The 26,303-nt window shown below is 43.7% G+C and overlaps 1 protein-coding gene across 1 annotated transcript; it reads right to left on the bottom strand.

Moving 5' to 3' along the window:
* Positions 1-11,172: 11,172 nt before the first annotated feature.
* Positions 11,173-18,465, bottom strand: LOC136473045 (fatty acyl-CoA reductase 1-like). Its single transcript, XM_066470745.1, has 6 exons — positions 18,229-18,465; positions 16,566-16,669; positions 13,110-13,309; positions 12,107-12,974; positions 11,879-12,006; positions 11,173-11,721 (listed from the first exon to the last, which is right to left on the bottom strand). The coding sequence occupies exons 1-6, from the start codon at positions 18,320-18,322 to the stop codon at positions 11,568-11,570; spliced, it is 1,548 nt and encodes a 515-aa protein (XP_066326842.1). The 5' UTR covers positions 18,323-18,465; the 3' UTR covers positions 11,173-11,567.
* Between the last annotated feature and the right edge of the window lie 7,838 nt (positions 18,466-26,303).

Below are 26,303 nucleotides of genomic sequence, written 5' to 3'. Positions count from 1 at the left end.
CCTCAGCTGCTCTCTCATCCCTCCTCGGAGGAAACCAGACCTCAAACTCCACAAACCGCAGCTGCTGAACCTGCCTGGCTGTAGCGGCCCTCAAGTCGAGGTGAACCACTGGAGGCGGACCCTGTGAAGGACGTGAACCCCTGCGCCGTGTCACTGGCCTCGGTGGAACTGCAGCACTGGTACGACTCGAGCGGCGTAGCTGAGGTGCCGGCTCGGTCTCCTGACTCTCCTGAGTCTCCTGGGCTGGCTGAGGCTCTGCTGGTGGGGGCTGCTGCTGTGCTGACGGACCCTCCTCAATGGCAACCCGTCGTCCTGCCAACGTGGCAGTCCCAGCTGGACTACCATGACGACGCTCAGCCTCCTCAATCGCAGCTCTGAGTGCGGGTGAAACTGGCTGATCTGCAATAACAACTCCGCTGCGGGTACCACCTCTCTCTGCACGCTCTGCGGCCTCTGCAACAGCTGCTGCTCTCGCTGTCTCGGCGTCGGGGTACTTGCGCTTCTTGGATGTTACTTGCTTGGTTGACTTGCCCTTGGATCCGGCTGGCTGACGAGGCGGGGGCCTCCGATCATCATCGCCTGGGCCACCACCAACATTCTTGGTGCGAGCCATCTGAGCTGACAAGATGGTGAACTGTCGCTGATGAAGATCAACTGTCAATCTGCCGCTTTGGAGGCTTGGCCTCGATCCTTACTCGCGAGCTTGGCTCCGAGTTTACTGCCAACTGCCAGACGAAACACAACGGAACCGACTCGCTGCACGATAGAATAGATGGATATACAAATAAATACCATATATCTAATAGTTGCGAAATCCTAATAGAGAAAGCAATGTAGATGCGAAATTGAATCGTATGGCTTTCTACCTGACGAAACGCGAACCGAGAAGAGGTAAGATATCACGCGGGGGATTCTCGGAACCGGGCTAGGGTTATGTCAAATGCCCTGAATGCAATGGGGAATCAGTGCGATTAGAGTTTGATCTAGGTCATAATTTGAGATCAAAATTGAAGCACAAGATTTTGCCTTACCAACCAGTTAGAGGATCGGGCAAGAGTGGCGAAGATTGGCAGCCTCGGCACCGATGGGGCAGCGAGCTTGGGTGCGAGGTGACCGGCGAGGTGCTGAGCAGAGGCAAGGCAGGGCCGGAGCTCGGCGGCGCTTGGCTGCGACGGGCAGATGGTGGCACGGGACAGCGGCGCGGGGCTCGGTGGCGCGGGACAGCGGCGCGGGGCTCGGTGGCGCGGGACAGCGGCGCGGGGCTCGGTGGCGCGCTAGGCCGGGGCACGACGGCGCGGACGCGAAGTGACCGGCTATGGCGGCGGCTCCGGCGAGGCAGCGGCGGCGCGGCTTGGCGAGGCAGCGGCGGCGCGTGCGCGAGGTAGGGCGCGAGGAGGTGGCGGCGCTGGTTGGGTCAGAAGAGAAAAAGGAGATCCGGATTTATAACCCCCAACACGTGACAGAGAAGGAAACGGGAAAAAGAGTCCTTAAGACGCGCGAGATCCATTGACCGGACGCTCCGGTGGTAGCGACCGGACGCTACCACCCAGCGTCCGGTCGATTCCAGAGAGGTCCAAATCCTCTGGAATCGCGACCGGACGCGTCCGGTGGTCCTTGACCGGACGCAGGCAGGGTCCGGTCAGTACAACTTTGTCATCCTCCGATCGACCGGACGCTGAACCCTTTCTGACCGGACGCACAGACGCAGCGTCCGGTCACTCCTTCAACAGCAGTTCACCTCCTGTGAACTGACCGGACGCTGGACAGCAGCGTCCGGTGCAGCGTCCGGTGCACCTTTTTCAGCAATTCTTCAACATACCTTCGCGCTACCTGTTCCCAATCAAGTCCCAACTTGAATAAGATCCAAATAAACACCAATTGGGACTGATGTGAGTGACCTCTCTCAAACCCTCATATTTTTCAAAATATTTTGCCTTAGGCTATAATTCTTTTTAAGAAAGTAGGCAACAAGAGGGCAAATGGAACAAAACGACAAAACAACATTCATGCAAATGTAATGCTTGTAAGTAAATCTAGTTGCTTGTCAAGTTTGATCCAAGGTTAAGCTTCTTCACACGCTTTTCGGCGGTTATCTTAACCATGTTAGACAAGCCCTATATGCATTGCCACAAATTAAACATGTTGTATTTTACAATGAATGCAAGGGACAACACAAGCTCAATTTTTTGTGAAGTTACTAAAATCAAGTACATTGAGCTCGTTCCGCAATCTACAAAATGCAGCTTCATCTAGCGGTTTAGTGAAGATATCCGCTAATTGATCTTCGGATCTTACACCTTCTAGTGATATATCATTTTTGGCTACATGATCTCTTAGAAAGTGATGGCAGATATCTATATGCTTGGTGCGAGAGTGTTGAACCGGATTATTTGCAAGTTTTACCGCACTTTCATTGTCGCACAAAAGAGGTACTTTCTCTAGAACTACTCCATAGTCTAGTAAAGTTTGTTTCATGTATAATATTTGTGCACAACAAGCACCCGCGGCAATGTATTCCGCTTCGGCGGTGGACAAAGCCACACTATTTTGTTTCTTGGAGGACCAAGACACAAGAGATCTACCAAGCAAATGGCACCCTCCGGATGTGCTCTTTCTATCAACTTTGCATCCGGCGTAGTCCGAATCGGAATAGCCAATTAATTCAAATAAAGCTCCTTTGGGATACCAAAGGCCAATGCTTGGTGTGTGCTTAAGATACCTAAGGATTCTTTTTACGGCAATTAAATGTGTTTCCTTAGGACTAGCTTGAAATCTAGCACACATACACACACTAAACATGATGTCGGGCCTAGATGCGGTTAAATATAACAAGCTACCAATCATAGAACGGTAGAGAGTTTGATCAACCGAGTTACCTCCCTCATCTAGGTCGAGATGTCCATTTGTAGGCATTGGGGTCTTGATTGGCTTACATTCATCCATCTTGAATCTTTTGAGAAGATCTTTTGTGTATTTCTCTTGAGAGATGAAGATGCCTTCTTTCATTTGCTTGACTTGAAAACCAAGAAAGAATGTAAGCTCACCAATCATTGACATCTCGAACTCCTTAGACATCAATTCACCAAATTCTTTGCATGAGTCTTCATTTGATGATCCAAAGATGATATCATCAACATATACTTGACAAATGAAGATATGCCCATCAAGCTTCTTGGTGAATAGTGTGGTGTCGACCTTCCCAATGGTGAAGCCCTTCTCAATGAGGAAGTCCCGAAGGCGCTCATACCAAGCTCTTGGGGCTTGCTTAAGCCCATATAGTGCCTTGGGCAACCTATAAACATGATTAGGATATCTAGGGTCTTCAAACCCGGGAGGTTGATCAACATAGACTAGTTCATTAATAAAGCCATTTAAGAATGCACTTTTCACATCCATTTGATATAGTTTCATTTCATGATGTGATGCATATGCAAGAAGGATACGGATGGCTTCTAATCTTGCAACCGGTGCAAAGGTTTCTCCAAAATCTAAACCTTCAACTTGAGAGAACCCCTTTGCTACTAGTCTTGCCTTGTTCCTCACAACAACACCTTGATCATCTTGCTTGTTGCGGAACACCCACTTCGTTCCAATGACTCTTGCATCTTTTGGTCGCTCTTCAAGATTCCAAACTTCATTGCGAGTGAAGTTGTTCAACTCTTCATGCATGGCATTGATCCAATCCGGATCTTTAAGAGCATCTTCTACCTTGGTAGGCTCATAGCAAGAGACAAAGGAGTGATGAGCAATAAATGAAGTAAGTTTTTGAGATCGAGTCATCACCCCCTTTGTTGGACTCCCTATGATGAGATCTTGTGGATGATCTTGTAGGAGAGGTGTATTTCTTCTATTGACCACTTGAGGAGGAGGTTGTGGAGCATCAACATCTTGTGCTTGTACCACCATTTGCTCATGGGAGATATGAGTATCTTCATTTTCTACTCTCCCAACTTTTTCACCATCTTGTGGTACATTTGATGAAGAAGGTTGGTTAATGACTTGTACATCATCTTCATCATCTTTTGGCTTGATGTCTCCCACCGGAATGTTCTTCATAGCCTCCCTCAATGGTTCATCACCTACATCATCAAGATTCTCATGTGCTCCTTGGGAGCCGTTAGATTCATCAAATTCCACATCATATGTTTCTTCAACCAAGCCGGTGGCATGATTAAATACTCTATATGCTTTGGACTTCAATGAGTAACCAACAAGAAAACCTATATCACAACGCCTTTGAAACTTCCCTAGGTGTTGCCGCTTCTTGTAGATGTAGCACTTGCAACCAAACACCCTAAAGAAGGAGACGTCCGGCTTCTTCCCATTGAGCAACTCATATGGTGTCTTGACAAGGAACTTTTGAAGAAATAGGCGGTTGGATGCATAACATGCGGTGTTGATTGCTTCCGTCCATAGAGCTTCGGGGGTGTTGTACTCATCTAGCATTGTCCTTGCAAGAGTGATCAAAGTCCGGTTCTTCCTCTCAACTACACCATTTTGTTGAGGAGTATAGGTTGCGGAGACTTCATGTTTGATTCCAACTTCATCACAATAAGCTTCTATATTTGTGTTGTCAAACTCTTTGCCATTGTCACTTCTTATCTTCTTTAGCTTCACTTCAAATTCATTTTGAGCTCTCTTGGCAAACTTCTTGAAACATGATGCAACTTCGGATTTGTCATGAAGGAAGAACACCCATGTATATCTTGAATAGTCATCCACAATCACAAGACAATAGAGATTTCCTCCCAAACTCTTGTATGTTGTTGGTCCAAATAAATCCATGTGTAGGAGTTCTAGCACTCTTGTGGTTGACATGAAAGCTTTGGTTGGATGAGTGTTTGCAACTTGCTTGCCGGCTTGACATGCACTACAGAGCTTGTCCTTCTCAAACTTCACATCCTTCAATCCTCTTACCAAATCATTCTTCATAAGCTTCTTGAGTGAGCTCATCCCAACATGAGCAAGTCTTCTATGCCATAACCACCCAAGTGTTGTTTTGGTGAATAGGCAAGTTTTCAAGTTTGCATCTTCGGAGGTGAAGTCAACTAGATATAAGTTGTTGTATCTAAATCCATTGAATATCACTTGATTGTCATCTACTTTGGATACAACAACCTCCTTTTCGGTGAATAAGCATTGAAATCCAAGATCACACAATTGCCCAACGGATAGCAAGTTGAAGCTCAATGAAGCAACATAGAGTACATTGGAAATGGAATGATCATTTGATATTGCCACTTTGCCCAATCCTTTAACCTTGCCCTTTGAATTATCTCCAAATGTTATTTTCTCTTGTCCATCTACCTTTTCATCTAGTGAGGTGAACATACGAGGATCACCGGTCATATGTTGAGTGCAACCACTATCAATAACCCAATGACTTCCACCGGTCTTGTAGTTCACCTACACACAAGAGATTCAAGCTTTAGGGATCCAAGCTTGTTGAGGGCCCTTCACCTTCTCAACAAGTGACTTAGCCACCCAAATTTTCTTAGGCCTACTCTTGTTGGGGGGACCTAAGAACATGACTTTCATCTTTCCACTCGAATCTTTTCTAAGCATGTAGTGAGCATTGAAGGCAAAGGGTCTAGCATGCTTGGGCAAGGGTTGTGGTGGTGGAGTTTGACACTCATGAGCAAAGTGGCCTTCTTGTCCACACTCAAAACATCTCTTTGGCTTTGGCTTTGGCTTTGATTGTTGGTGTTGAGCTTGAGCCTTCTTCTTCTCTACACTTGCCATATATCCAATGCCACTTCTATCCATCTTCATGACGGTATTCATGAGTAGCTCACTTTGGAGATGCTTGCCTCTAGCAAACTTGCTCAATCCCACCTTGAGATGCTCTTTCTCCATCTTGAGCTTCTTATTCTCTTCCTTGAGAATATCATTGTTCTTCTCCTCCTTGAGTTTCTTGATTTCTTCTTTTAGCTTCTCATTCTCAAGGATCACCTCTTTGTCATGATCAAGAGTTTCTAGCACAATGGTGTTGTGACTTTTCATCTCTTCAAGATCTTTCATGAGCTTCTCATTTTCACTCTTGAGCTTGACAAACTCATCATAGTCATTGCACTCAACCACTTGCTTGCCCTTGCTACTAGATCCATGCTCAATGCTTTCATCAATTAAATCATCACATGAGGTAGCTATATCAATCTTAACAACATGGTTAGTAGCATCATGTGGCTCATTTGGTAAGAATTCTTGTGCAATAATAAGAGTATCATAATTGATCTTTAGAGTTGTATATTCATCTTTTAGCTTATTGTGACTAGTGATAAGCTCATTGTGCACCCACTCAAGTTTATCATTTTTATCTTTAAGCTCTTTCTTAGAAGATTTGAGCTCCTTAAGTTTGGATGATATGGAATCATTTGTTTCTTTGAGCTCATCATTAGTCTTTTCTAATGTATCACACTTAGCTAAGAGTGAATCATTTTTAGCATCAAGTTTTTCATTTGTAGCTCTACTCTTTCTAATGATCTTTGTATATTTTCTTAGTATTTTGACAAGATCATCATATGTAGGTGAGTCATCATCATCGCTATCACTATCATCATCACTAGCATGTTCATCATCACTACTATCATCACTCTTAGTTACCTTGCGTTCACCTTTGGCCATAAGGCATAGGTGTGTAGAGGATGATGGCGATGGTGGTGGTGAAGATGCAAGATCAATAGCAATGGCGGCCACCTTTTCATCGTCACTCTCATCATCGGATGATCCACTTGATGAATCAATGTCCGTGAGCCAATCACCGACAATGTAGGCCTTGCCACTCTTCTTCTTCTTGTAGAAGTCCCTCTTTTTGCCATCTCTCTTCTTGTATGGCTTGTTCTTCTTCTTTTCATCTTCATCACTTGAATCATCTTTCTTGCCCTTGTTCTTGAACTTGTCTTTCTTGGGCTTTGTGCATTGATGAGCTAGATGGCCAAGTTCGCCACAATTGTAGCAATCCATCTCGGAGATTGGCTTTCTTCTTGAACTTGTGAAGAACTTCTTCTTCTTGCCATCAAACTTGATGCCACTCTTATTTAGCCTTTTTAGCATCTTGGTGGTCTTCTTCACCATGAGGGCAAGACTTTCTTCATCATCTTCATCACTTGAGCTCTCATACTCAAGTTTTGCTTTGCCCTTGTCTTGGCTAGCTTTGAATGCTAAGTCCTTCTCTTTCTTCTTTGTAGAGGATGAGCCGTCTTGTGGTGTGATGTGCATGTACATCTCATGAGCATTGATCTTTCCCAAGATTTGTGTCGGTGTAGCGGTGGAAAGATCACCTTGATGTAGCACGGTCACAATGTGCCCATATTTGTCAATGGGGAGGACACTCAAGATTCTTCTCACAACATCGGATGGTGACATTTGAGTAAGTCCAAGCCCATTGACTTCCTCTACAAGAACATTTAGTCGAGAATACATCTCATTAGCACTTTCTTTGGGAAACATCTCAAAAGAATTTAGCTTTTTAATCACAAGATGATAGCGTTCCTCACGCTCACTCTTGGTTCCCTCATGGAGCGCACAAACGTCCGACCATAGTGCATGGGCGTCTTTGTGGTTCCTTACACGATTGAACACCTCTTTGCAAAGGCCTCTAAAAATGGTGTTGCGAGCCTTTGCATTCCATTTTTCATAATTTACTTCATCGCCTTGAAGTTGGGCGGCATTCCTAGGTGCGGGGAACCCTTGGGAGGCGGCTCTAAGAATTCCAACATCTAGAGCTTCTAAGTATGCCTCCATGCGGATTTTCCAATATGGAAAATCATCTCCCTCAAAGATAGGAGGAGGACCATCCCCGTGAGACATCTTGCTCTAAGCGATTAAGCTTAAAAACGTGAGCACGAGGCTCTGATACCAATTGAAAGGATCAAGATGCCCAAGAGGGGGGGTGAATTGGGCTAATTCGAAATTCTCTTGCAATAAACAAATCCTACGGATAGCCCAATTAACCCCTTGTGCCTAGAAAAGTGTTTCTATCAAACTAATGCACAACGAACTCACCACCTATGTTCCAACCTTACTCAAGCAAGCAATTCTATGGATGTAAAACAAGTATTGAATTGCTTAAAGTAAATACTCAAAGTAAGTGCTCAAAGTAAATAGGGAGAGAAAGGAACGCGGCGATGTTTTGCCGAGGTATCGAAGAGTCGCCACTCTCCACTAGTCCTCGTTGGAGCACCCGCGCAAGGGTGTAGCTCCCCCTTGATCCGCGCAAGGATCAAGTGCTCTTTACGGGTTGATTCTTCGACACTCCGTCGCGGCGAATCACCCAAAGCCGCTCACAACTTTGAGTTGGGTCACCCACAAGCTCCGCCGGGTGAACACCAAACTCCCAATCACCACCAAGCCGTCTAGGTGATGGCGATCACCAAGAGTAACAAGCACGAACTCTCACTTGACCACGCGAAGACTAATGAGACGATGGATGCACACTTGGCTACTCTTGATTTGCTAGTGAGGCTACTCTCTTGGATTCTCAAATCACAAACACCTCACTAGGAACTTGCTCTTCTTGGCACTCACAAACGTGTTTCTCAGCTGTTGGAATGAGCAAAAGTTACTCCACTCACGAGTGGAGCTTCTATTTATAAGGCAGCCTGAAAAACTATCCGTTATGAGCTTCTGCGGGGTGACCGGACGCTCCGGTCGTGATGACCGGACGCTCCGGTCAGTTCTACCCGCGAACCAGTAATTAAAGAGTCGACCGGACGCTGGCAGGGTCCGGTCAGCACTGACCGGACGCGTCCGGTCGCATAAAACCCTTACTGGAACCTTACTGGACTCGACCGGACGCTGAACCCTCAGGGTCCGGTCGCACTGACCGGACGCGTCCGGTCACACTTTTCCAAGTCTGGACCCTTACTGGAGTCGACCGGACGCTAGCTCTCAGCGTCCGGTCACACGACCCTCCAGCGTCCGGTCACAACAGACTTAACCACCTCAGTCAAACAAACTGACCGGACCCTGCGGCCAGCGTCCGGTCGCACCGGAGCCAGCGTCCGGTCAGTGTTTGACCCTCCATTCACTTTCAACTCTCGATCATATGTGAATGAAGTTTGCTCCAAAGGATCTTAGGCATTCATAGGAGCTACCTAGAGCTAGTTTTAACAAGTGTGCACCACACCTAACTCACTAGACTCAACTAGGTCAAGCTACCCGTTCATACCCCCCTTCATAGTACGGCCAAAGGAAAAACAAAGTCCTAAACTACTCTAAGTGTCTCTCCAACTCCAATCGACACTTAGAACTAGTTATCCTTAACCTTGTCGTCCATCCTCTGAAAACCGAAACGATTTCCATCGTAGGGGCATGACAACCTCGATTGCCCAATCGATCTCCATTACCATGACCTAACTTAATTGCCTCTGCAAAACACACGTTAGTCATAGTAATCTTGTATTGACATTAATCACCGAAATCCAACTAGGGGCCTAGATGCTTTCAACTAGCATGCCGACAAGCACATGAACCTCGGGAGAAAAATTAATTGTCTCTTGTGCATTGGATTTCTCCCTTGGGATTCATATTGTGATTGATCATCTCTTGCCACGTGCGGTATACCTCTCTCTACCTCGTGTATTTACATTCCTAGAAATATCTTGTGTAGAGGTAGTTGACTAGCTAGTGTAGCTTAGTTGGTAATCTAGTTGTAATTAGCTAGCTCACTAGTGTAAGAGTAGTGACATAGCATTTGTGTGTGCCAAGAGATTGCAAAGAACAAGAATTGTGGTATAGGTGGCTTGCAACCCTTGTAGAGCTAGAGCAAAATTGCATTTCACCATTTAAGTTACTAACCCTTCTAGTGTATTTGTAGAGAATTTTTATAGGCTATTCACCCCCTCTAGCCATTTAGGACCTTTCAGACTCGCTACCTACCAGAGGGACACATAAATCTCAAGCACTCTGGATCACCAAGATAAATGGGCGTAACAACCCTTACTTACAAAGATCTCAACATCTAAAGTCTAACACTCACAAGGATGAACTATGGTATCTATCCTAACATTGGACATGATCTCAATGCACTTGAAAGGGTGAGCGTAGAAACATTTTCCTTAGCTTCTAGCAGTCTCAATGTACGCAAACAACATCCGATCCGACAAACTATTGGAACTTATATTCCCCCTCGAATAGCCGTTGGACAAAGCGTGCAACTTTTCTACATTGCATCGAATGATCTGCCGCCTACAAAGATGTCTTCTCTTGCATTCCGAGGACCTATTAGAACCTGTCTATTATATCTTTAGCATTCATGTCAGTCCTAGGCTTGTGTTGTCATCTAAATCACCAAAGCTAAAGACATGATCATGTAAAGGTCATATGATCCTTACATAGGGCTTAGGGGGAGATGACTTTTTGGCCTTTAGTTGTTCTCTTGTTCACTTTCTAAACTTGTTCTCTATTCATTAGGGTAATCTCCAATGGTTGACGCATAACATGATTGGTATGAGTAACTTTAATATTTTTTTAGAGGAGCAATTTTTGAGAGTAGCCTTCGACAAATGGTTGTGTGCACCCTTTGGACATTTGGTTTTCATGCATGTTAGCTTATCAATTCAACAAGAACTTTAGGATTGATAAGAAAGTTACTACACATATAATTTTTTGTTAAGAAAAATTCAAACATCTTGATAAGTGGAGAAGGTTAGTGTAAACCAAATATGGCTACACCTTCATATAGTCTTTCAGATTCCTTTGGAACAAACACTAATTATAAGGCTTAAATATTAATGTCCTTAGAGCAATAATACTGGTGATGTGTAACTTTCACAATTTAGGAGCCTCGTTGAACAACTCTTTAAAAAGTCCTCTAAAATGGAAAAAAATGAATTAAAGATGATCTCCATCACATTCATCTCAATATACATAACCAAACAAACAAGCTACAAAGAGGCTGCATACCAACCTTAGAGTAAGTTAGTATGGTGTGTAACCTTCAAAATTTAGGAGCCTCCATGATCAATTTGGTGCAATAAGCCTTATAAAAGGGAGAAAGATCACACTCATCTGAAAATATAATATTTAGCCAAAGAAACAAGCTAGAAAATTAGAAGGTTCCTAGTTAACAACGTTCAAATAAGGAAATGGTGTGCATCTCCTTTCAGAATTGGGAACCTCCACAAGAAACTTGGTGAAAAATAGCTGCAAGAATGGTCTTCATTCGGAAAAGAACAAGGAAGAGATTTATATTTCCAATCAGATCAGAAAACCCTACTATCTGATTAGTTTTCCTTTCGCAATGTCACTGCCATTACATATTATAGATATTACATATCCTTTTCATTGTCACTGACACGTACAGATGACACAGATTACAAGTTTGCAATCAAGAGATTTATTGGCTGCCACCAAACACATACACACGTCTGATGATCACTATTTAAGATATGGGGCCTCTCTCTCCAATACAACTATATCAACCTAGCCGACTATTTTGTTCCTTGATAACACCCGGTCCACACACAGAACAGGTACAACACACAGTGGTATTTCTTTCATAAAATAGAGGAGCCATTAATTTTCTATAGGAAGAAGGTGAAGAAGCAGCAAACTGAAAGAAGGCTTCACTTGCACAAATACTTGAGAATACCAGGGATGTGGATTCTGGTGAAGTAATCGTCCCAGTCGACTGTCTTAGGGTCGAAATTGAACATTTGATCCTCAGGGGTCTTCATCGTCATCGTCAGCCTCAGCCGCTCCAGGTTCATGTCATCGAAGCTTCATCACCATCACGCAAGAAAAGAAATGTAGCTCTTTTTAATTAATTCAAGAATATAGATGCGCGGTCCTTAGCTTAATTTGCTGAATCAATTTTTATATATGAAATGAGGGAGTGGTAATATATAGTTTTTATGTGAACATTATGTATGTTTACCATCCTTTGAAGAAGGCGAAGGGGCCGTAGACGTCAACGAGATGCATCACAAACTTGTACTTGCGGTTGAGGTCGTTGTAGAGCCGTGAGAAGAGCCCACAGAGCAGCAGATTCACCAAGTGCAGAATCTGTATTACCATCATATATCAGTTTTTTTTTTAGGAAACACCATCATATATCAGTTGATAGCAAAATCAAGGCACACATGTCGATCTAACCGTATCGTACCTCTAGTGGTATCTTGTAGGTGAGGATCATGTAGAGGTGGAACCTAGCGATGGTGTTGAAGAAGTACATCTCCCTGGTGGGGATGACCCTGCCGTCCTTCCCAACGCGCGGGTTATCGTAGAAATGTCGTCGTCCAGACTGGTAGAGCACGTCGTAGGTGGCCGGGTTGCGCAGCGACGAGGTGACATGGTACACCAACTGCGGCGCGGCCTTCTCCCCGGAGTGCGCCACCACGGCGGCCATCATGGCGTTGACCACCATGTCCCCCGGGATGACGTCCATGACGAGGCCGAGGTCGGCGAGGAAGCACGACAGGTTCTGCTTGGCGTAGCCGATGATGATGCTGTCGATGGTGCGCGTGCCCTGCATCCACCCGGGCACCGGGTCGTCCCGGACGCTGGTGATGATGCTGGGCCGCATCACCACCACGGGGATGTCGCTGTCGCCGCTGCCGCCGCCGCGGCGGAGCTGCTGGCCCAGGACCACCTCCCCCATGGCCTTGGTGAACACGTACGTGTTGGACCACCCGAAGTGCCGCGCCCGCTGCAGGCCCAGCTCCTTCATCGCCTTCCGCTCCGTCATCTTGTCGGTGTGCGCGTCGCCGCCGTCGCCGTCGCTGGTGGCGTCCGCCATCGCCAGCGACTTCTTCACCTCCTTGACCAGGCGCAGCTCCGTGTCCACGTCCAGGTACGTGCCCTCGCGCAGCGAATCGCCGGGCTTGATGGGCTTCTCCAGGATCAGGCCCTCCCTGAAGCCCGAGACGAACGCAGTGGAGACGTGCATGAGCAGCTTGAGCCTGGCGCACTGCTTGGCGAACGTGCACAGGTGCTTCACTCCCATAACGTTTACATCCAGCGAAACATCATATCTGCATCCATATGCATCAAAGTTCAAAATATACCATTCGCAAAAAAAAAAATCAAAATATTCATAAATACATTCAAATATCGTTCAAAAAAGAGAGAACAATTTTCTCATGCATTATTCAAATATACTTCACCACCTTTCGTAGAAGTTGGTGGTTGCTGCGATGTTGACGATGACGTCGGTGTCCTTGGCCAGCGCGTCCAGCACGGGTGGCTCCAGGCCCAGGCCGTCGTATATGATGTCTCCGGCCAAAGCGACAACCTTCTCGTCCACGAACTGCTGGAACCCCTTGCCATGCTTCTCTTTCAGCAGGCCGAACAGCTCCGTGTCTATCACCTGTAGGGCCCCTTCGGTTAGCCCGGAACTATTCCGGCTTATTATCAACATTATATAAATTAGTGAATTAGTGAATCATTCCAACTAAGAATCGCTCCAAAGACTTTCCTGAATAACCGAACGAACCCGTAGTGTGTATTCGATCCATGCATGCACACACTATCCACTCACACACGCTCGCAAAAATAATTTATTACCCCTATAAATCTAGTTAGATTTAAAATAAATTGACTTAGCAAAAAACAAGATATGCAGTAATTTTAGGACAGAGCGAGTACTACAAGAATCTCTAAGTAGATACAAGGTGAAAAGAAGCATTGTCACTCATATGGCCCATGACTTGTTATACACATGCTGTGTATACTCCCAGCTAGGACTACAAGCAAATAAATACTGTATGTTCTGTTCCAGTACAGTACTGCTACTCTGCTAGTATGTTTTTTTTTTTACTTTTACCTAATTGATCGATGAATTATTGGAGGTTGTTGTCGTATGCATAATGTGGGTAGAGCGAGGTGGACCACGACCATTTAGAGGCAGGAAGGAAGCATAGCAAGTCAAGAAAAGAAATGAATTCTCATTTACGCAAACAGTACGTCACCAACACCAACTAGCCTGCATATGGCTCATTCAATACTCCTGATTGCTGCAGCACTGTAGCAGCCAGTATAAGGCTGTGTTTAGTTCTAGGAAGTTGGAATTTGGGGATACTGTAGCACTTTCGTTTTTATTTGGCAATTAGTGTTCAAACATGGACTAATTAGGCTTAAAACGTTTGTCTCGTAATTTCCCACCAAACTGTACAATTAGTTTTTTTTTCATCTACATTTAATGCTCCATACACGGGCCGCAAACATTCGATGTGATAGGTACTGTAGCACTTTTTGGGATTTTGGGATCCAACTAAACACGCGCTAAGCTAAATTTTAGCCGGCTAAAAGTTCTCTAAGCTAAGCTAGCCCTATTCGCTTAAACTTATCATGGTACAATGTTTTTCTCTCATAACAAATCAACGAATAGTGTTTTTCAGCCTAGCTTATCCGCGAAACGAATAGGACCGAGGTGTTTGGATCCTCCGGCTAATAGAATCAGTTAAACTTTAGTGGGTTAGCTAAGTTGAAGTAGCTAAACTTTAGCTGGTCTTAGGTGGATTGTTTGAATCCTTAGCGGTTAAATTTAGCTAACTAAATTTTAGTTGGTCAAAACACTGCAGCAAGTACCGTAGTTACAGTACATCAGCAGTCGGGAATCTTTAAGCAGCAATCAGGAATCTTTAATCAGGAATCAGTAAAAAGGTGGCTCTTCTCCAGCTCCTGGAGGAGCACACCGTTTTTACTAAACAGGCAAACTCTCAGCAGCTTCTTACTTACCCGAAGCTCTTTAAAAGATGTAGGAGTATTTATAGGAGGTGTACGTGTTGGTGCGCGTGAAGCTGGAAAACAAGTTTTTATCAGCTCTCTGAGCATTTTTCGTCTCTCAAGGCTCTCAGCCATTCATGATCAGAAATTGTTTAGCTAAATATTTTATCAAAATGATTTTAGCTTTACCAATAAAGTTAAGCTAAAAAAACTGCTAGCTTTAATTACCCAGCGCCAGCGGGGCAGTACTACTTGACTGGCTTTTGTGCACTGATCTAGCAATAGGCTATGGCAAGATGAAGATGACTGCTAGTGCTAGGACAGGCAAAATTAAAGTGCCGCTGGACTACTGCATGCCGGCCGCGCGCAAGAGAAGTCAGATCCAGACATGCATTGCTTGGAGCCTGCCGGCCGCGCGCAAGAGAAGTCAGATCCAGACATGCATTGCTTGGAGCCTGCCGGACTAGCTAGCTAGCCGCCGGAGTAGGTGTGGCGCCATGAAGGAGAAGGTACGTACGGAGCATGCAGGCATGCAGCTAGTAGCTACTACTACTAGCCCCGATCCGTCCGCTCCAGCTGCCGCCGCCGGCCGGCTGATCCGTCGCAATTACTGCCACCCTCGGCCGGCCGGTCAGTCCTCCCCGCGCGCGGCATGGGCAACTGACAAAATGCTTCATCGTGCCTTGCCTTGCTCTACGGGGTGGGGTGACTGGGACCGCTCCAATAACTCTATCTCCACGAAAAATTGAAGTATGTGAAGTATTTTTAGTTGCTCTGGTAACTTTATCTTTTTTCTATAAATATATTACGTAGAGCTGAGACTATTTAGCTAAATAACGTGAGGCGGAGCAGTTCCAAACACCCAACGTGATGCGACATGCATATGCATGCATCCCGAGACCATGCATGCATCTCGATCATCAATAGGATCGATCTCGATGCACAATGGAACGGACGCGGCTCATGATGTTTCCCTTATATTAATTCATTGCTCGGATGGATTATATAGCAGTATTATGGAGTAGGAGATTCAAGCACTTGACGCTTTTGGCAGTTTTTAAGAATCTACTCCCTCTGTCCTGTTTTTAGAGTCGCTCCAGCCATCAATGAAGTCCAGTAAAGATTCCACTCACCAGGACGCTTGCTGTGTCCAGATGCAGTGAAAATTCTGTCACCTAGACACTTTAATGATGTGCCAAAACGACATACATATCGGGACAGAGGGAGTAGCTTTTAGGAGTTAGGTGGGATCAAACAAACCGGTATTTGCTATCAATTTTTGTCAAATTCTTAAAAACCATAAAACTGTTGATATCCAGTTTTTACCATTTTTTTTGTAACCCATAGAGCAATAAATAAAATTAGATTCTTAAAAACTTGAGATCAAACACCTTCACCGATTTTTGCTCATAATCTAGATTTTAGAAACTTGAGATCCAAACACCATCACCGATTTTTGTTGAGAATCCAGATTTTAGAACCTAAAAGCAAAAACTGGTTTTTAAGACACGGCTAGGTCGCGGCCGGTTGGGAAATAAAAGGGATCGTTACCGGCCGTATGCAAGCAACATATGTCACTGTATGTAACCTTTCCGTCCTCATGCATTGAATGCAATGCAACTGTTTGAACAAAGCAGTCACAATTGCATGACAACGACGTGCACACTATTGAACACACTGTAGCAATAAATTAACGTACGTACACTCGTTTCTTAAGTTATTAAGGAATAAAGGGAGCACTGCGCATCACTAATAACAATTAATGGAGACATAACTTAATTAAGCAGGATTGAAGAACGCGATGGCAACTATACTAGCTAGCAGTAATAGACACATCGTTAACGAAGAGGATGATGAGTGTGCATGCAGGTTAAAAATGAAGACGACTAGCTATTTACCTCTTGCTGGACGCGCTGCTTTGCAGATGGCTCGTCGATCGCACGTACAATAAGGTAAATCTTGTGGACATCAGGCTGCACCCGCAATATCTTCTCCACAAGAACTACATCATGAATGGATGTAGATATGTTACATGCACATCTTCTTACAGAAATCCTGCACCTAAAAGAGGACCAGGCAGTGTGGCCATGTAGCCTGCTTTTTGAGGCCGTTCGATCGAGCGCACGGACAATACAGATCGGGCGAGCAGTGGTCATTTTGCCAAAAAAAAACCTTCTATTTTTCGAAAATCAACTCACGCGCTAGAGGCCCTCTTAGTATATTTTTCAAAAAACACCTCAGATTATTTCGAAATCAAACCGCAGTCTAGATCGGATGGGCTAATGGTTTTTTGCAAACAAGACCTTCCCTTTATCGAAAATCAACCTATGCTTCAGAGACCCTCTCAACAATTTTTGCGAAAACCTCCTCAGATTTTACTCAAATCAACATTCAAGCCACCTTTGATTATCTCTTTTAAAAAAATAGCTAAAACTTTAAAATTGTATAGTAAATCATAGAAAAATTGTAAATTAGAAAATCAAGTTGATCTGAAATCCTCACTGAGTAGAATTATGCAGTGCATCCATAATATGGCATGTTTTAGTAAGAAAATTTTCATATAAACTTTTATCTATGCTTTTTAGGGGTAAATAAAATTATATCTTCATGATGATAAAGTCTCAAAAATACATAAAAATCATAAAATAAATAAAAAATTGCTGAGTTTCTCATCACTACACCTATATTCATATTGCCACTGACCTAATCAAAAGGGAAGGCGCGGCGGTGTAAATCTTTTATACTCCCGAAGTAATTATATTTTATTCTTCGTAAAAAAAGATTATGATAGAAACTTAGGAGCATATTCTTCTGCCTCGGACCAGAAATTTTAACTCTTTACCGGTGTCTACGCCTCACGCTCATAAATTACAATCATACCTTGTAATCTGGAAATGGTGCAGGTTGTTTCACATGTGGCTCTTCCTTTTCATTTTCCAATTCACATACATGGCTAATTGCAGGTTCTCCAAGACATCGGAACAAAGGCTTTTATATAAACAAATAAAGTTGCACCTCAATAATATATCATTATCTGAACAATCCTTTCTCTTTGTTAAGGAATAAAACATTTATACTCCCTCAAAGAGCATATTACATAGTTCTGAAATTCATTTCAATGTGATCCTCTGTGCTTTCATTTAGGTATGAATAGTGAACTATCAACTGTCTTCCTGGTATATTTCTATGTTCTGCTATCCATTGCAATACTGGTCCAAATCTAGAGGAGGTGTCCAGGGCAGGCTCGCCGCGCCCCATTTCTAGTATCATGGTAAATATGTGCAACAACAAACTAATAAATCATTACTACTACTATCCAACAAAAGGCGGAAGAAGCTATCACCCTGTTGGTTTGGGCTGGTTTGACTTATAAACCATGGCTGAAAGTACTGTTAACTGGTTTAGTGTGAGAAAAAAATACTATTTATTGGCTGCCATGACTTATAATCCAGATACGAGCAAGCGAACTATATATATCTACTACTACTTCTTCGATTACATCTGCAAAGATACAGTACACACTTAATGACTTGTATATATAGGTATAGAAGCTACACATACTCTTTCCAAGAAAGCCTGTTGAGCCGGTGACGAGGATGCACTTGCCCTTGAAGTAGTCTATGATCCTCGCCGCGTCCATGCTATCCACCATCATCGTCTCCTCGCCGCCGGCGATCGTTTTGCCTTTGCCTACGATCGAGATCGACTCTCAAGCTAGCGAACCCGGCCTCGCTAGCTCTTGACTGTTGTTTGATGAGGCAGCAGAGAGAAAGAAAGGAGACACTGCACTAGCTAGCAAGCACAGAGACACAGAGAGAAGTTATAACAAAGAGATGGAGGGCAGAGAGAAAGTGTGCTGTGTGAGATAAATTGTATGGCGATAGACATGAAGAAGAGACACAGAGAGAAGTTATAATAAAGAGATGGAGGGCAGATAGAGGACACGGAGAAGCAATGCAAGCACCAAATAAACAAAAATAAAAATAGGACGCATCTGCACAAATATTTATATACACGCAGACGCAGGGAGGAGGAGGAGGAGGAGGAGGAGGTAGGCATGTTGCAGGAATTAAATGTAATGATGGTACTGTGCATGGTAGCGTGTGGGGTCAATCACTCGATACAAATTTAAACATGCGAGGACCGTCTCTGCAGTCTGCACCGGAATAAATTTTGGCAGACCATACGTAGCTGCACCGCTGCACCATGAGGAGCGCCTTACGTACAGTTGTGTACACTATCAGCGTGTGTTCGTTTGGCCGTAAATGATCATAAATTTTTAACTAGAATAATATTTTTCTCTCATACCAAACCAACCAGCAGTAATAATCTACGTTCGTATACGATCGTATCAGCACCAGCTGAACATGTTGTATACTCCTTGTGTCCAAAGAAGAGTATGTTATAATATTCGTGTCTGTCTAACAAGCTTAAGTTTAATCAAATTTATTGTGAATAATATTAATATTTATGTTTTTAAATATAATTATAAGATTCGTGCTAGTCAAACTAGGGACTAGAGGCTAAGAAAACATAGAGAAAGACAATCGGAGAGATGGACAGGTTAGAAGTAGTCATCCTCTTATTATAGAGCTATTAAACAAACCCTAACATGCCCTTAAATATTTTGAATAGACCACTTAACTCTAGGGCTAAAATGGTCCAACTTAAGATCCAAACATCCGATGCCTATGGGCTCTTCACGACTTTGCTTTGCCTCGATACAAGCTTCGCGATGACGCCACGTGCGTCCTCCCGTTCCTATCGAAACTCCAATCGGGTTTTGTTTACACTAAAATTTGGGAAGAAGAACGTGGGAACTCGAAGCTTCCAAGATCATGTCAATCGAGGGAAAGATTGCATAAGGATCGATATCAACCGATTTAGATGCACTGGAATCGGCTCTTCGAATAACGTCAGCAGATAACGACAATGAGCTACGGTTGACGTCGGGGAAAACATGTCGGACTCTACAAAAAGAGAAAGATTAGGGTCCAAATTATCTTAAATGAGGAATGTTTTATTATATACCAAAGATGGTAACGAGTCGTACTTGAGTAGGATTCATGCTTAGGCTCCGGATATAAATATTGGACCCCGACTATTGTAAAAGAACATCCAATCAATTAATATAAGTTACTTTCTTTTTCAGCTCCGTGCCAACCCTTAGGAGTAGGAGTAGAGTAGAGTAGAATCCGACGAGTTCTTCAACAAGCAGGGCTGCATCGGTCCAACCGATCTCTGACTTGTCTGTAAGTACCGTCAAGGCTTATACTTTGGTTTGTACGGCTGCATCGATCCGGTCGACCTTCACTGCGAGCTCTAGTATAAGCTAGTTATCGACTCTTATCTAGTTCAAGTACGGCTGCATCGATCCGGTAGACCTCCACTGCTCGAACTAGATTAAGGTCAAGTTACAGCTCTATCTAAGGGTGGCGTCCTTCGGGTAGATTCATTAAGTTACCGATCTTCCTGATGTTCTTATTGATATTAGTTTGCAGCAGCATCAATCTGCCCTATCAAGATTGATCTAGATCAGCCTCATATCCTTTTAGTCCATCATTTGCTTTGTCATAACATGATTTTTCTTACTCTAAGCGATGGGTTATGTTTCATCGGCTGTTCTATTTCGATCTTGATCGTGCATAGTACGCGGTTAAGGCGTGTATGATCTTAAAGAGGTTTGCTGGTTAGTTAAATCTGGTCTATAGTTCGCTATTATGGCTGTAACGATCCGATCGATCCCCACTGATGGCACTATAGACTGGAGGATGCTAGTTAGTAGATTTGTTCTCGATTAGGTGTGACCTTAACTGTTTGCTATGCCTGCATCGGCTAAATAGCTGATCACCTATGCTTTAACGCCTACAGTATGCGACCATGATTTTGTTAAGCATGAATAGATCTGTGTACTTCAAGGGTTTGATTTGTTGTCTTTATCACGACTGTATCGATCCGGTCGAACCCCACTATTAGAGATAGTAGGTTAAGTCTGATGAGTCCATAGGTTTGTCCATGTGAAATAGTCGATTGTTCACATGCTGTAGTCCCTTTTCATCTGAATTGGCTATTTCAGCCGATTCGTTTGAGCCTTCACATATAGCATGTCTTTCGGAAAGCCTATCGAAGTATAGATGGTTTTACGGATTCTTCGGTTTTAGTTTGTTATTATCATCATAGCTGCCATCGATCCGGTCGAACCTCACTGTTGATGGAAACAGATTAGATTCAGAGCGTTTGTAGGTCTATTTGTATTAGATAGTCGATTTGTTTGCATGTTATATCCTTTCTTGATTAGATTCATTGGCTCAATGATTCACACTAGTAATATCCACCTAGCTGATGATCTCATTTATATATGCGGGCATTGTACTTATCAACATAAAATCAATCGTGATCCATGAGCTTTATTGTCTGTAATAGCTGATTTATGTGCGTATTGACTATTTAGTCGATTTTCCCGTCTGGCTGCTCCCGAAGCGGTACACTTGGAACTGTTTGGGCAATGACCGGCATATTCCACCTTAAATTACTGATAAACTTTCTCTCCTTGTTAATTATAGGTGAAATTGACTGGCATGCCTCGGGAGGAGTTCGTAGGGTCGACTGGTCCTGCATTGAAGCCAAGCGGATCTCCAGCCTTGCTCCGTCAAGCAGATCCTTCCGGCTTGCTGTGTGTCGACATATTTTCATGCTAACACATGGTTTGGCATACCTAGTGGGACCCCACAATCGTCATACCAACTTACAACAATAATGATATCCTTATGGTGCCTTATGAAGACCTACCCGATGGAGATAAAGATGTCATCAGCAAAGCTATAGAAGAATTTTAGAACAAGTGTTTGTTGTCCTACACTAAGACATGGGACAATAAAATTATTCAGAAATATCTACTACCAAGAGTTCTGTTGCATGGGCAGACGAATGTAGATGAAGCTGAAGACAGGCATTCCTTCATAGAGGCTGTAAAGAAATCTGTTCATGATGCCATGTCGAATCATAATAAAATTTTCTTGAACACATTCCATAACACCATGAAAGAGGTATTTAATGGGTTTCCAGTTGATCAGGTTGGGTTGGCTTATTATAACATTCCACATCCGTCGACTCAGAGGACTAATCAAGCCGGTACTAGCCATCAAGAAGCAGCGCCAGCTGGTAATGATGATGTCCAGGTAGTTCAGAGCTCATCTGAGCAAGTTCAAGGTGCTACTACTAATCAGATACAGTATAATCCTGGATTGTTAGAACAGTATGTGCAACAGCCGACGAGGCAAGTTTAGAATCAAATGGTCAATTTTGGCGCATCAGGCCAGATATCGTCGGTGGCTCAAAGAATAGTGCCATCAGTGCAAAGGATTCATAGATATATAGATCCTAATATCTATAACTAGAGACTTCAAGTAGTAAACCAGCAAAGGACCTAGCAGATAGAGATTCCACAAGGGTATCATTATGGCACAGATTATAATATCCTTCACATGATTCCAAATTCGGGGTATATCAAGGTACTCAAAATTTTAATCCACAGATGGGTCAGCAATCACAGAGAAATCTAAATTCAAATGCTAATGAATTGTTACTTAGAATGATCGAGATGATGAAAAATTAGTTTGGTTTGAAGTCAAAAGGGCAGACCTTTTTGTACAAATGCCCATATCTAGAGTGGTATAATTTGATCGCTCTTCCTGCAAATTATAGGCTCCCGGAGTTTGCTAAGTTCACTGGCCAAGATAGCACAAGCACAATAGAACATGTCAGTCGGTATTTTACACAGTTGGGTGAAGCAGCCATTGAAGAGGCCTATCGAGTTCATTTCTTCTCCTTGTCTCTGTCAGGGCCAGTCTTCACTTGGTTCTCATCACTGCTAGTTAATTCCATTGCCAATTGGACTGACCTAGAGAAGAAGTTTCATACATATTTTTATACTAGGACTGGAGAAAAGAAAATAACTGATTTGATGACTATAAGGCAGAGAACTAATGAATCAGGCACCGATTATCTTCAGAGGTTCCGAGTGACCAGGAATTTGTGCTTCTCATTGAACTTGACCGATGATCAGCTTGCTACTTTAGCCATTCAAGGAATATTGCCAACATGGAGAGAGAAGTTGCTGGTACAAGAGTTTGACAATTTAGGTTAGTTGGCTCAATAAGTGGCAGCGCTCAATAGCCAATTTTAGAATATGTGTAGAGATATCCGATTCCATAAGAATGCCACAATTGCCAAAACCTATAATACATATTCGGTTGATGATGGCTATGGAGACGATGAAGAAGAGGTTGCCACGGCTGAATGGAATTGGGGTAAGAAGATAGTAATGGTGCCAAATCCTTGGGGAAGAGGAGTCGAAGAGAGCTATGACTTCGATGTCACAAAATCGGACAAGCTCTTTGATTTCTTGCTTGAGAAGGGACAAATTAAGTTGCCCGATAATCATGTTATGTTGCCTCCCGATCAGTTAAAGAATAAGAAGTTCTGCAATTTTCACAATGCCACTTCTCATTCTACTAATGTGTGCAGAGTTTTTTGGCAGCATATACAGTGGGCTATTCAACAAGGAAGGCTCAAATTTAATATGCCTCGAAAGATGAAAGTCAATGATAATCCTTTCCTAAGAGATCAGAACATGGTTGATGCTAGGCTACTTAAAGGGAAGACTAAGGTCCTAACATCAATTAGATCAAGAGAAACTAGAATAGTCAAACTCGAGACCCAAATATCGGCTGATGAATATAGAGAAATTAGAAAGCGTCATGACCAACAAAAGAGCCAATATGAGCAGGGAGAGACGTCGAAGGATGGGGCGACATCTCGAATTTTGTTGAGTAAATGGCAGCGATAGAAGGAAAAGGATTATCAGCGTTGGTTAGAAGAGCAAGAATACCAACGTCAATAGGAAAAGAGAGGTATAAAAGAAAGCAAGCTGAATCACATTGGAATTGTCCTTTCTTCAGATATTGCTGGAACGAAGGTTTAAAATTGCCAACCAGAAATAGCTGTCCGGAGTGCAGCGAGCAATATTGAGAGTTTAGGCAATCTCAAGCCAACCATCGGTCTATCCATGCTCGAGATGAGTATCATCATAATATGGATCGTCACTTAAAAAATAGAAGTGTTCATGATCGGCTTGAGAAATGAGTTGTTGATCAAAATTGGGCTGATTATGAAGAAGAAAGTAATGAGGAAGAATATGTTTGGCAAAAAGGCCAATGGTGTCCAGGGGTCTGACAAGAAGCCAAAAAAAGAGTGCAATGTCTAAGGAATAGAGAGCTAGAACAGGCTCAGGCGTCTGGCAAACCTCAAGTGTGGTGTGCTAAGCAAATAGCTGATAGGGGGCAACCATCGGCTAATATTCAGATGACTTTTCTATTGTCGTCAGAATTTAGAGCTCCAGTGGACTAAGAAGTTTATTCAAATTTTGATGAATCAAAGTATGATGAAATAGTTGCCAACTTGACAGTTATATAGCAGGCTATATTCGATAAGCCGGTCAAGCATCGGTACTTAAAGTCTTTATATGTAAAAGGTTTTGTTGATGGGAAGCCAATGAACAAGATGTTGGTGGATAGAGGTGCTTCTATCAATCTTATGCCTTTCACCAATTTTCATAGGCTTGGCAAAGGGTTAGGAGATTTAATTGAAACTAATATGATGCTTAAGGATTTTGGGGGTAATGCATCTAAGACCCCGGGGGGCAATGAATGTCGAATTGACAATTAAAAGCAAGACTTTGCTCTCCACATTCGTCGTCATTGATGGAAAAGGGTCATACAGTTTACCCCTTGGTCATGATTGGATTCATGCAAACTTCTGTGTGCCATCAACCATGCATCAGTGTTTGATTTAATGGCATGGAGATGATGTCGAGCTGGTTCGCACTAATGAATCTGTGAGTATCGCAACAGCTGATCCAGTATATTGGGAGCTAGAAGACTTTGAGTGTTTTTCTAGCAAGCAATGGGAAGGAGGCTTCATTAAGATCAGTAATAAAAGCCAACAGCCAATCCAAGCAATCGGCTCTGAGAGTTTGTTTTAAATGGATAATCATGGCTTCGCGTCAGCCGGTGGATTAAGGAAGATAGACATTGGTCATGGAGATAAGCCTAAACCGACGTATATAAATGCTAAGTCGAATCCTGAGTATAAGTCAGAGTTGATAAATTTATTAAAGGGAATTTAAAGGTTGTTCTGCTTAATGAGATGCTTGGCCTAGATCGATCGATTATTTAATCTTTGGTCTGAAGAGTTCTGGTGCAACCTGTTAAGGAGCGATTAAGGGAAAATGTTTGAAGGAATATTATCCTAGCGTTTGGATCAACACTCAATAGTCGATTCATTTAGTCATCGGCTCTAATAGCTGGTACCAGAAGGGTATCGCTTCTAGTTCAAAATCAACCCCAAAAGGGAGAAAAACCGATACGAGATGTGTCACCTATAGAGCAAAAACAAATGCAAGAAAAAAAATCATGACACTGTAGAAAGTACACAGATACAATCATGGAAAGGCGAAAGATTTTGTTCATTGATCAGTTCGCCCTAAGTACAAACTAATCGAAGATATTATTTATCACATCGTGAGCGGATGTGATGTCCACGATGGCCTCCGCTGCATCAACAAACTCCGTGATCAAGTCTTCATGCTCCTCGGGGCTGCCGCCCATTGAGAAGATGGTCTCCATGGTATGGAGCTCATGCTCGGTCTAGACCTACGCTGCGACCAGTGCCACCGACATGCCATAACGGACACCATGGAGGGCGATCTCCTAAACACAGGCTAGAACATCATGGAGGCGAGCATTGATGAGGGGGCCCCGAGCATTGATGACGTCTGTGGCCGCGTTCACTACCAGTTGGAGGGACTCCAACTGCACCATCAGGGCTAGCGATCACAGAAATAGGAGAGCTATCAAGATAAAGACAGTGGAAATCAGAGTGAAGGTGCTCCTGGAATCCATCTTACCCGCCACCATGGCATCAGATTTGGCCAACCACACCCAAGCAACGCTGACCTCTTCTTTGGCGGTGTGAAGGGCGACTTGAGAGACCCCGAGGTAGATCTCAAACTGGCCATTTTCCTAAGTTGCCTCAAAATAATGGTCCTAGGCTGCCTTCCACTCCTGGAGGAAACACCGGGTGTCATCGCCATTGTAAGAGTCGGAGGAGTCCGACGACGAGGCCAGCGCAGAGGATGCAGCATTAGAGGGCTCGCCGGCTCTAGGAAGGGAACGAAGGCTATCATTCAAGATGAACCTATAAACAAGGCAGAAGAGATCATCGCCATGAATAGAGGATATCGGTCTTACCTCATACGTCGAAGGCGTTGGTTCACCGACATGTCCTCCTCTAGAATCTCCCCTGCCACACATTTGCCCCGGTTGTCTTCGCCAACCATTGGATCTACAAGAAGGGGAAGAAGGCTGCTAAAGAGTTTACGAGGGCGGAGAAATGCAAAGGAACAAGAGCGGTTGCAAATGTAGATGTGTTCGAGGCTAGAGCCCTCGGCTGGTATTTGAAGCCACGAAGCGAAGAGGTGGATGCCTCAAGACGTGCAAAAGGCAACCGCAATTAATAGAAGGCAAAGCACCACCTCACTAATGCCAAAGAGAATACAACGTTTGGTGACTAAGGAT

Source organism: Miscanthus floridulus, chromosome 8 (assembly GCF_019320115.1).
Source record: "Miscanthus floridulus cultivar M001 chromosome 8, ASM1932011v1, whole genome shotgun sequence".
In the NCBI taxonomy this organism is placed as follows: Eukaryota; Viridiplantae; Streptophyta; class Magnoliopsida; order Poales; family Poaceae; genus Miscanthus; species Miscanthus floridulus.
This window is presented reverse-complemented; position numbering and strand designations above follow the sequence as displayed.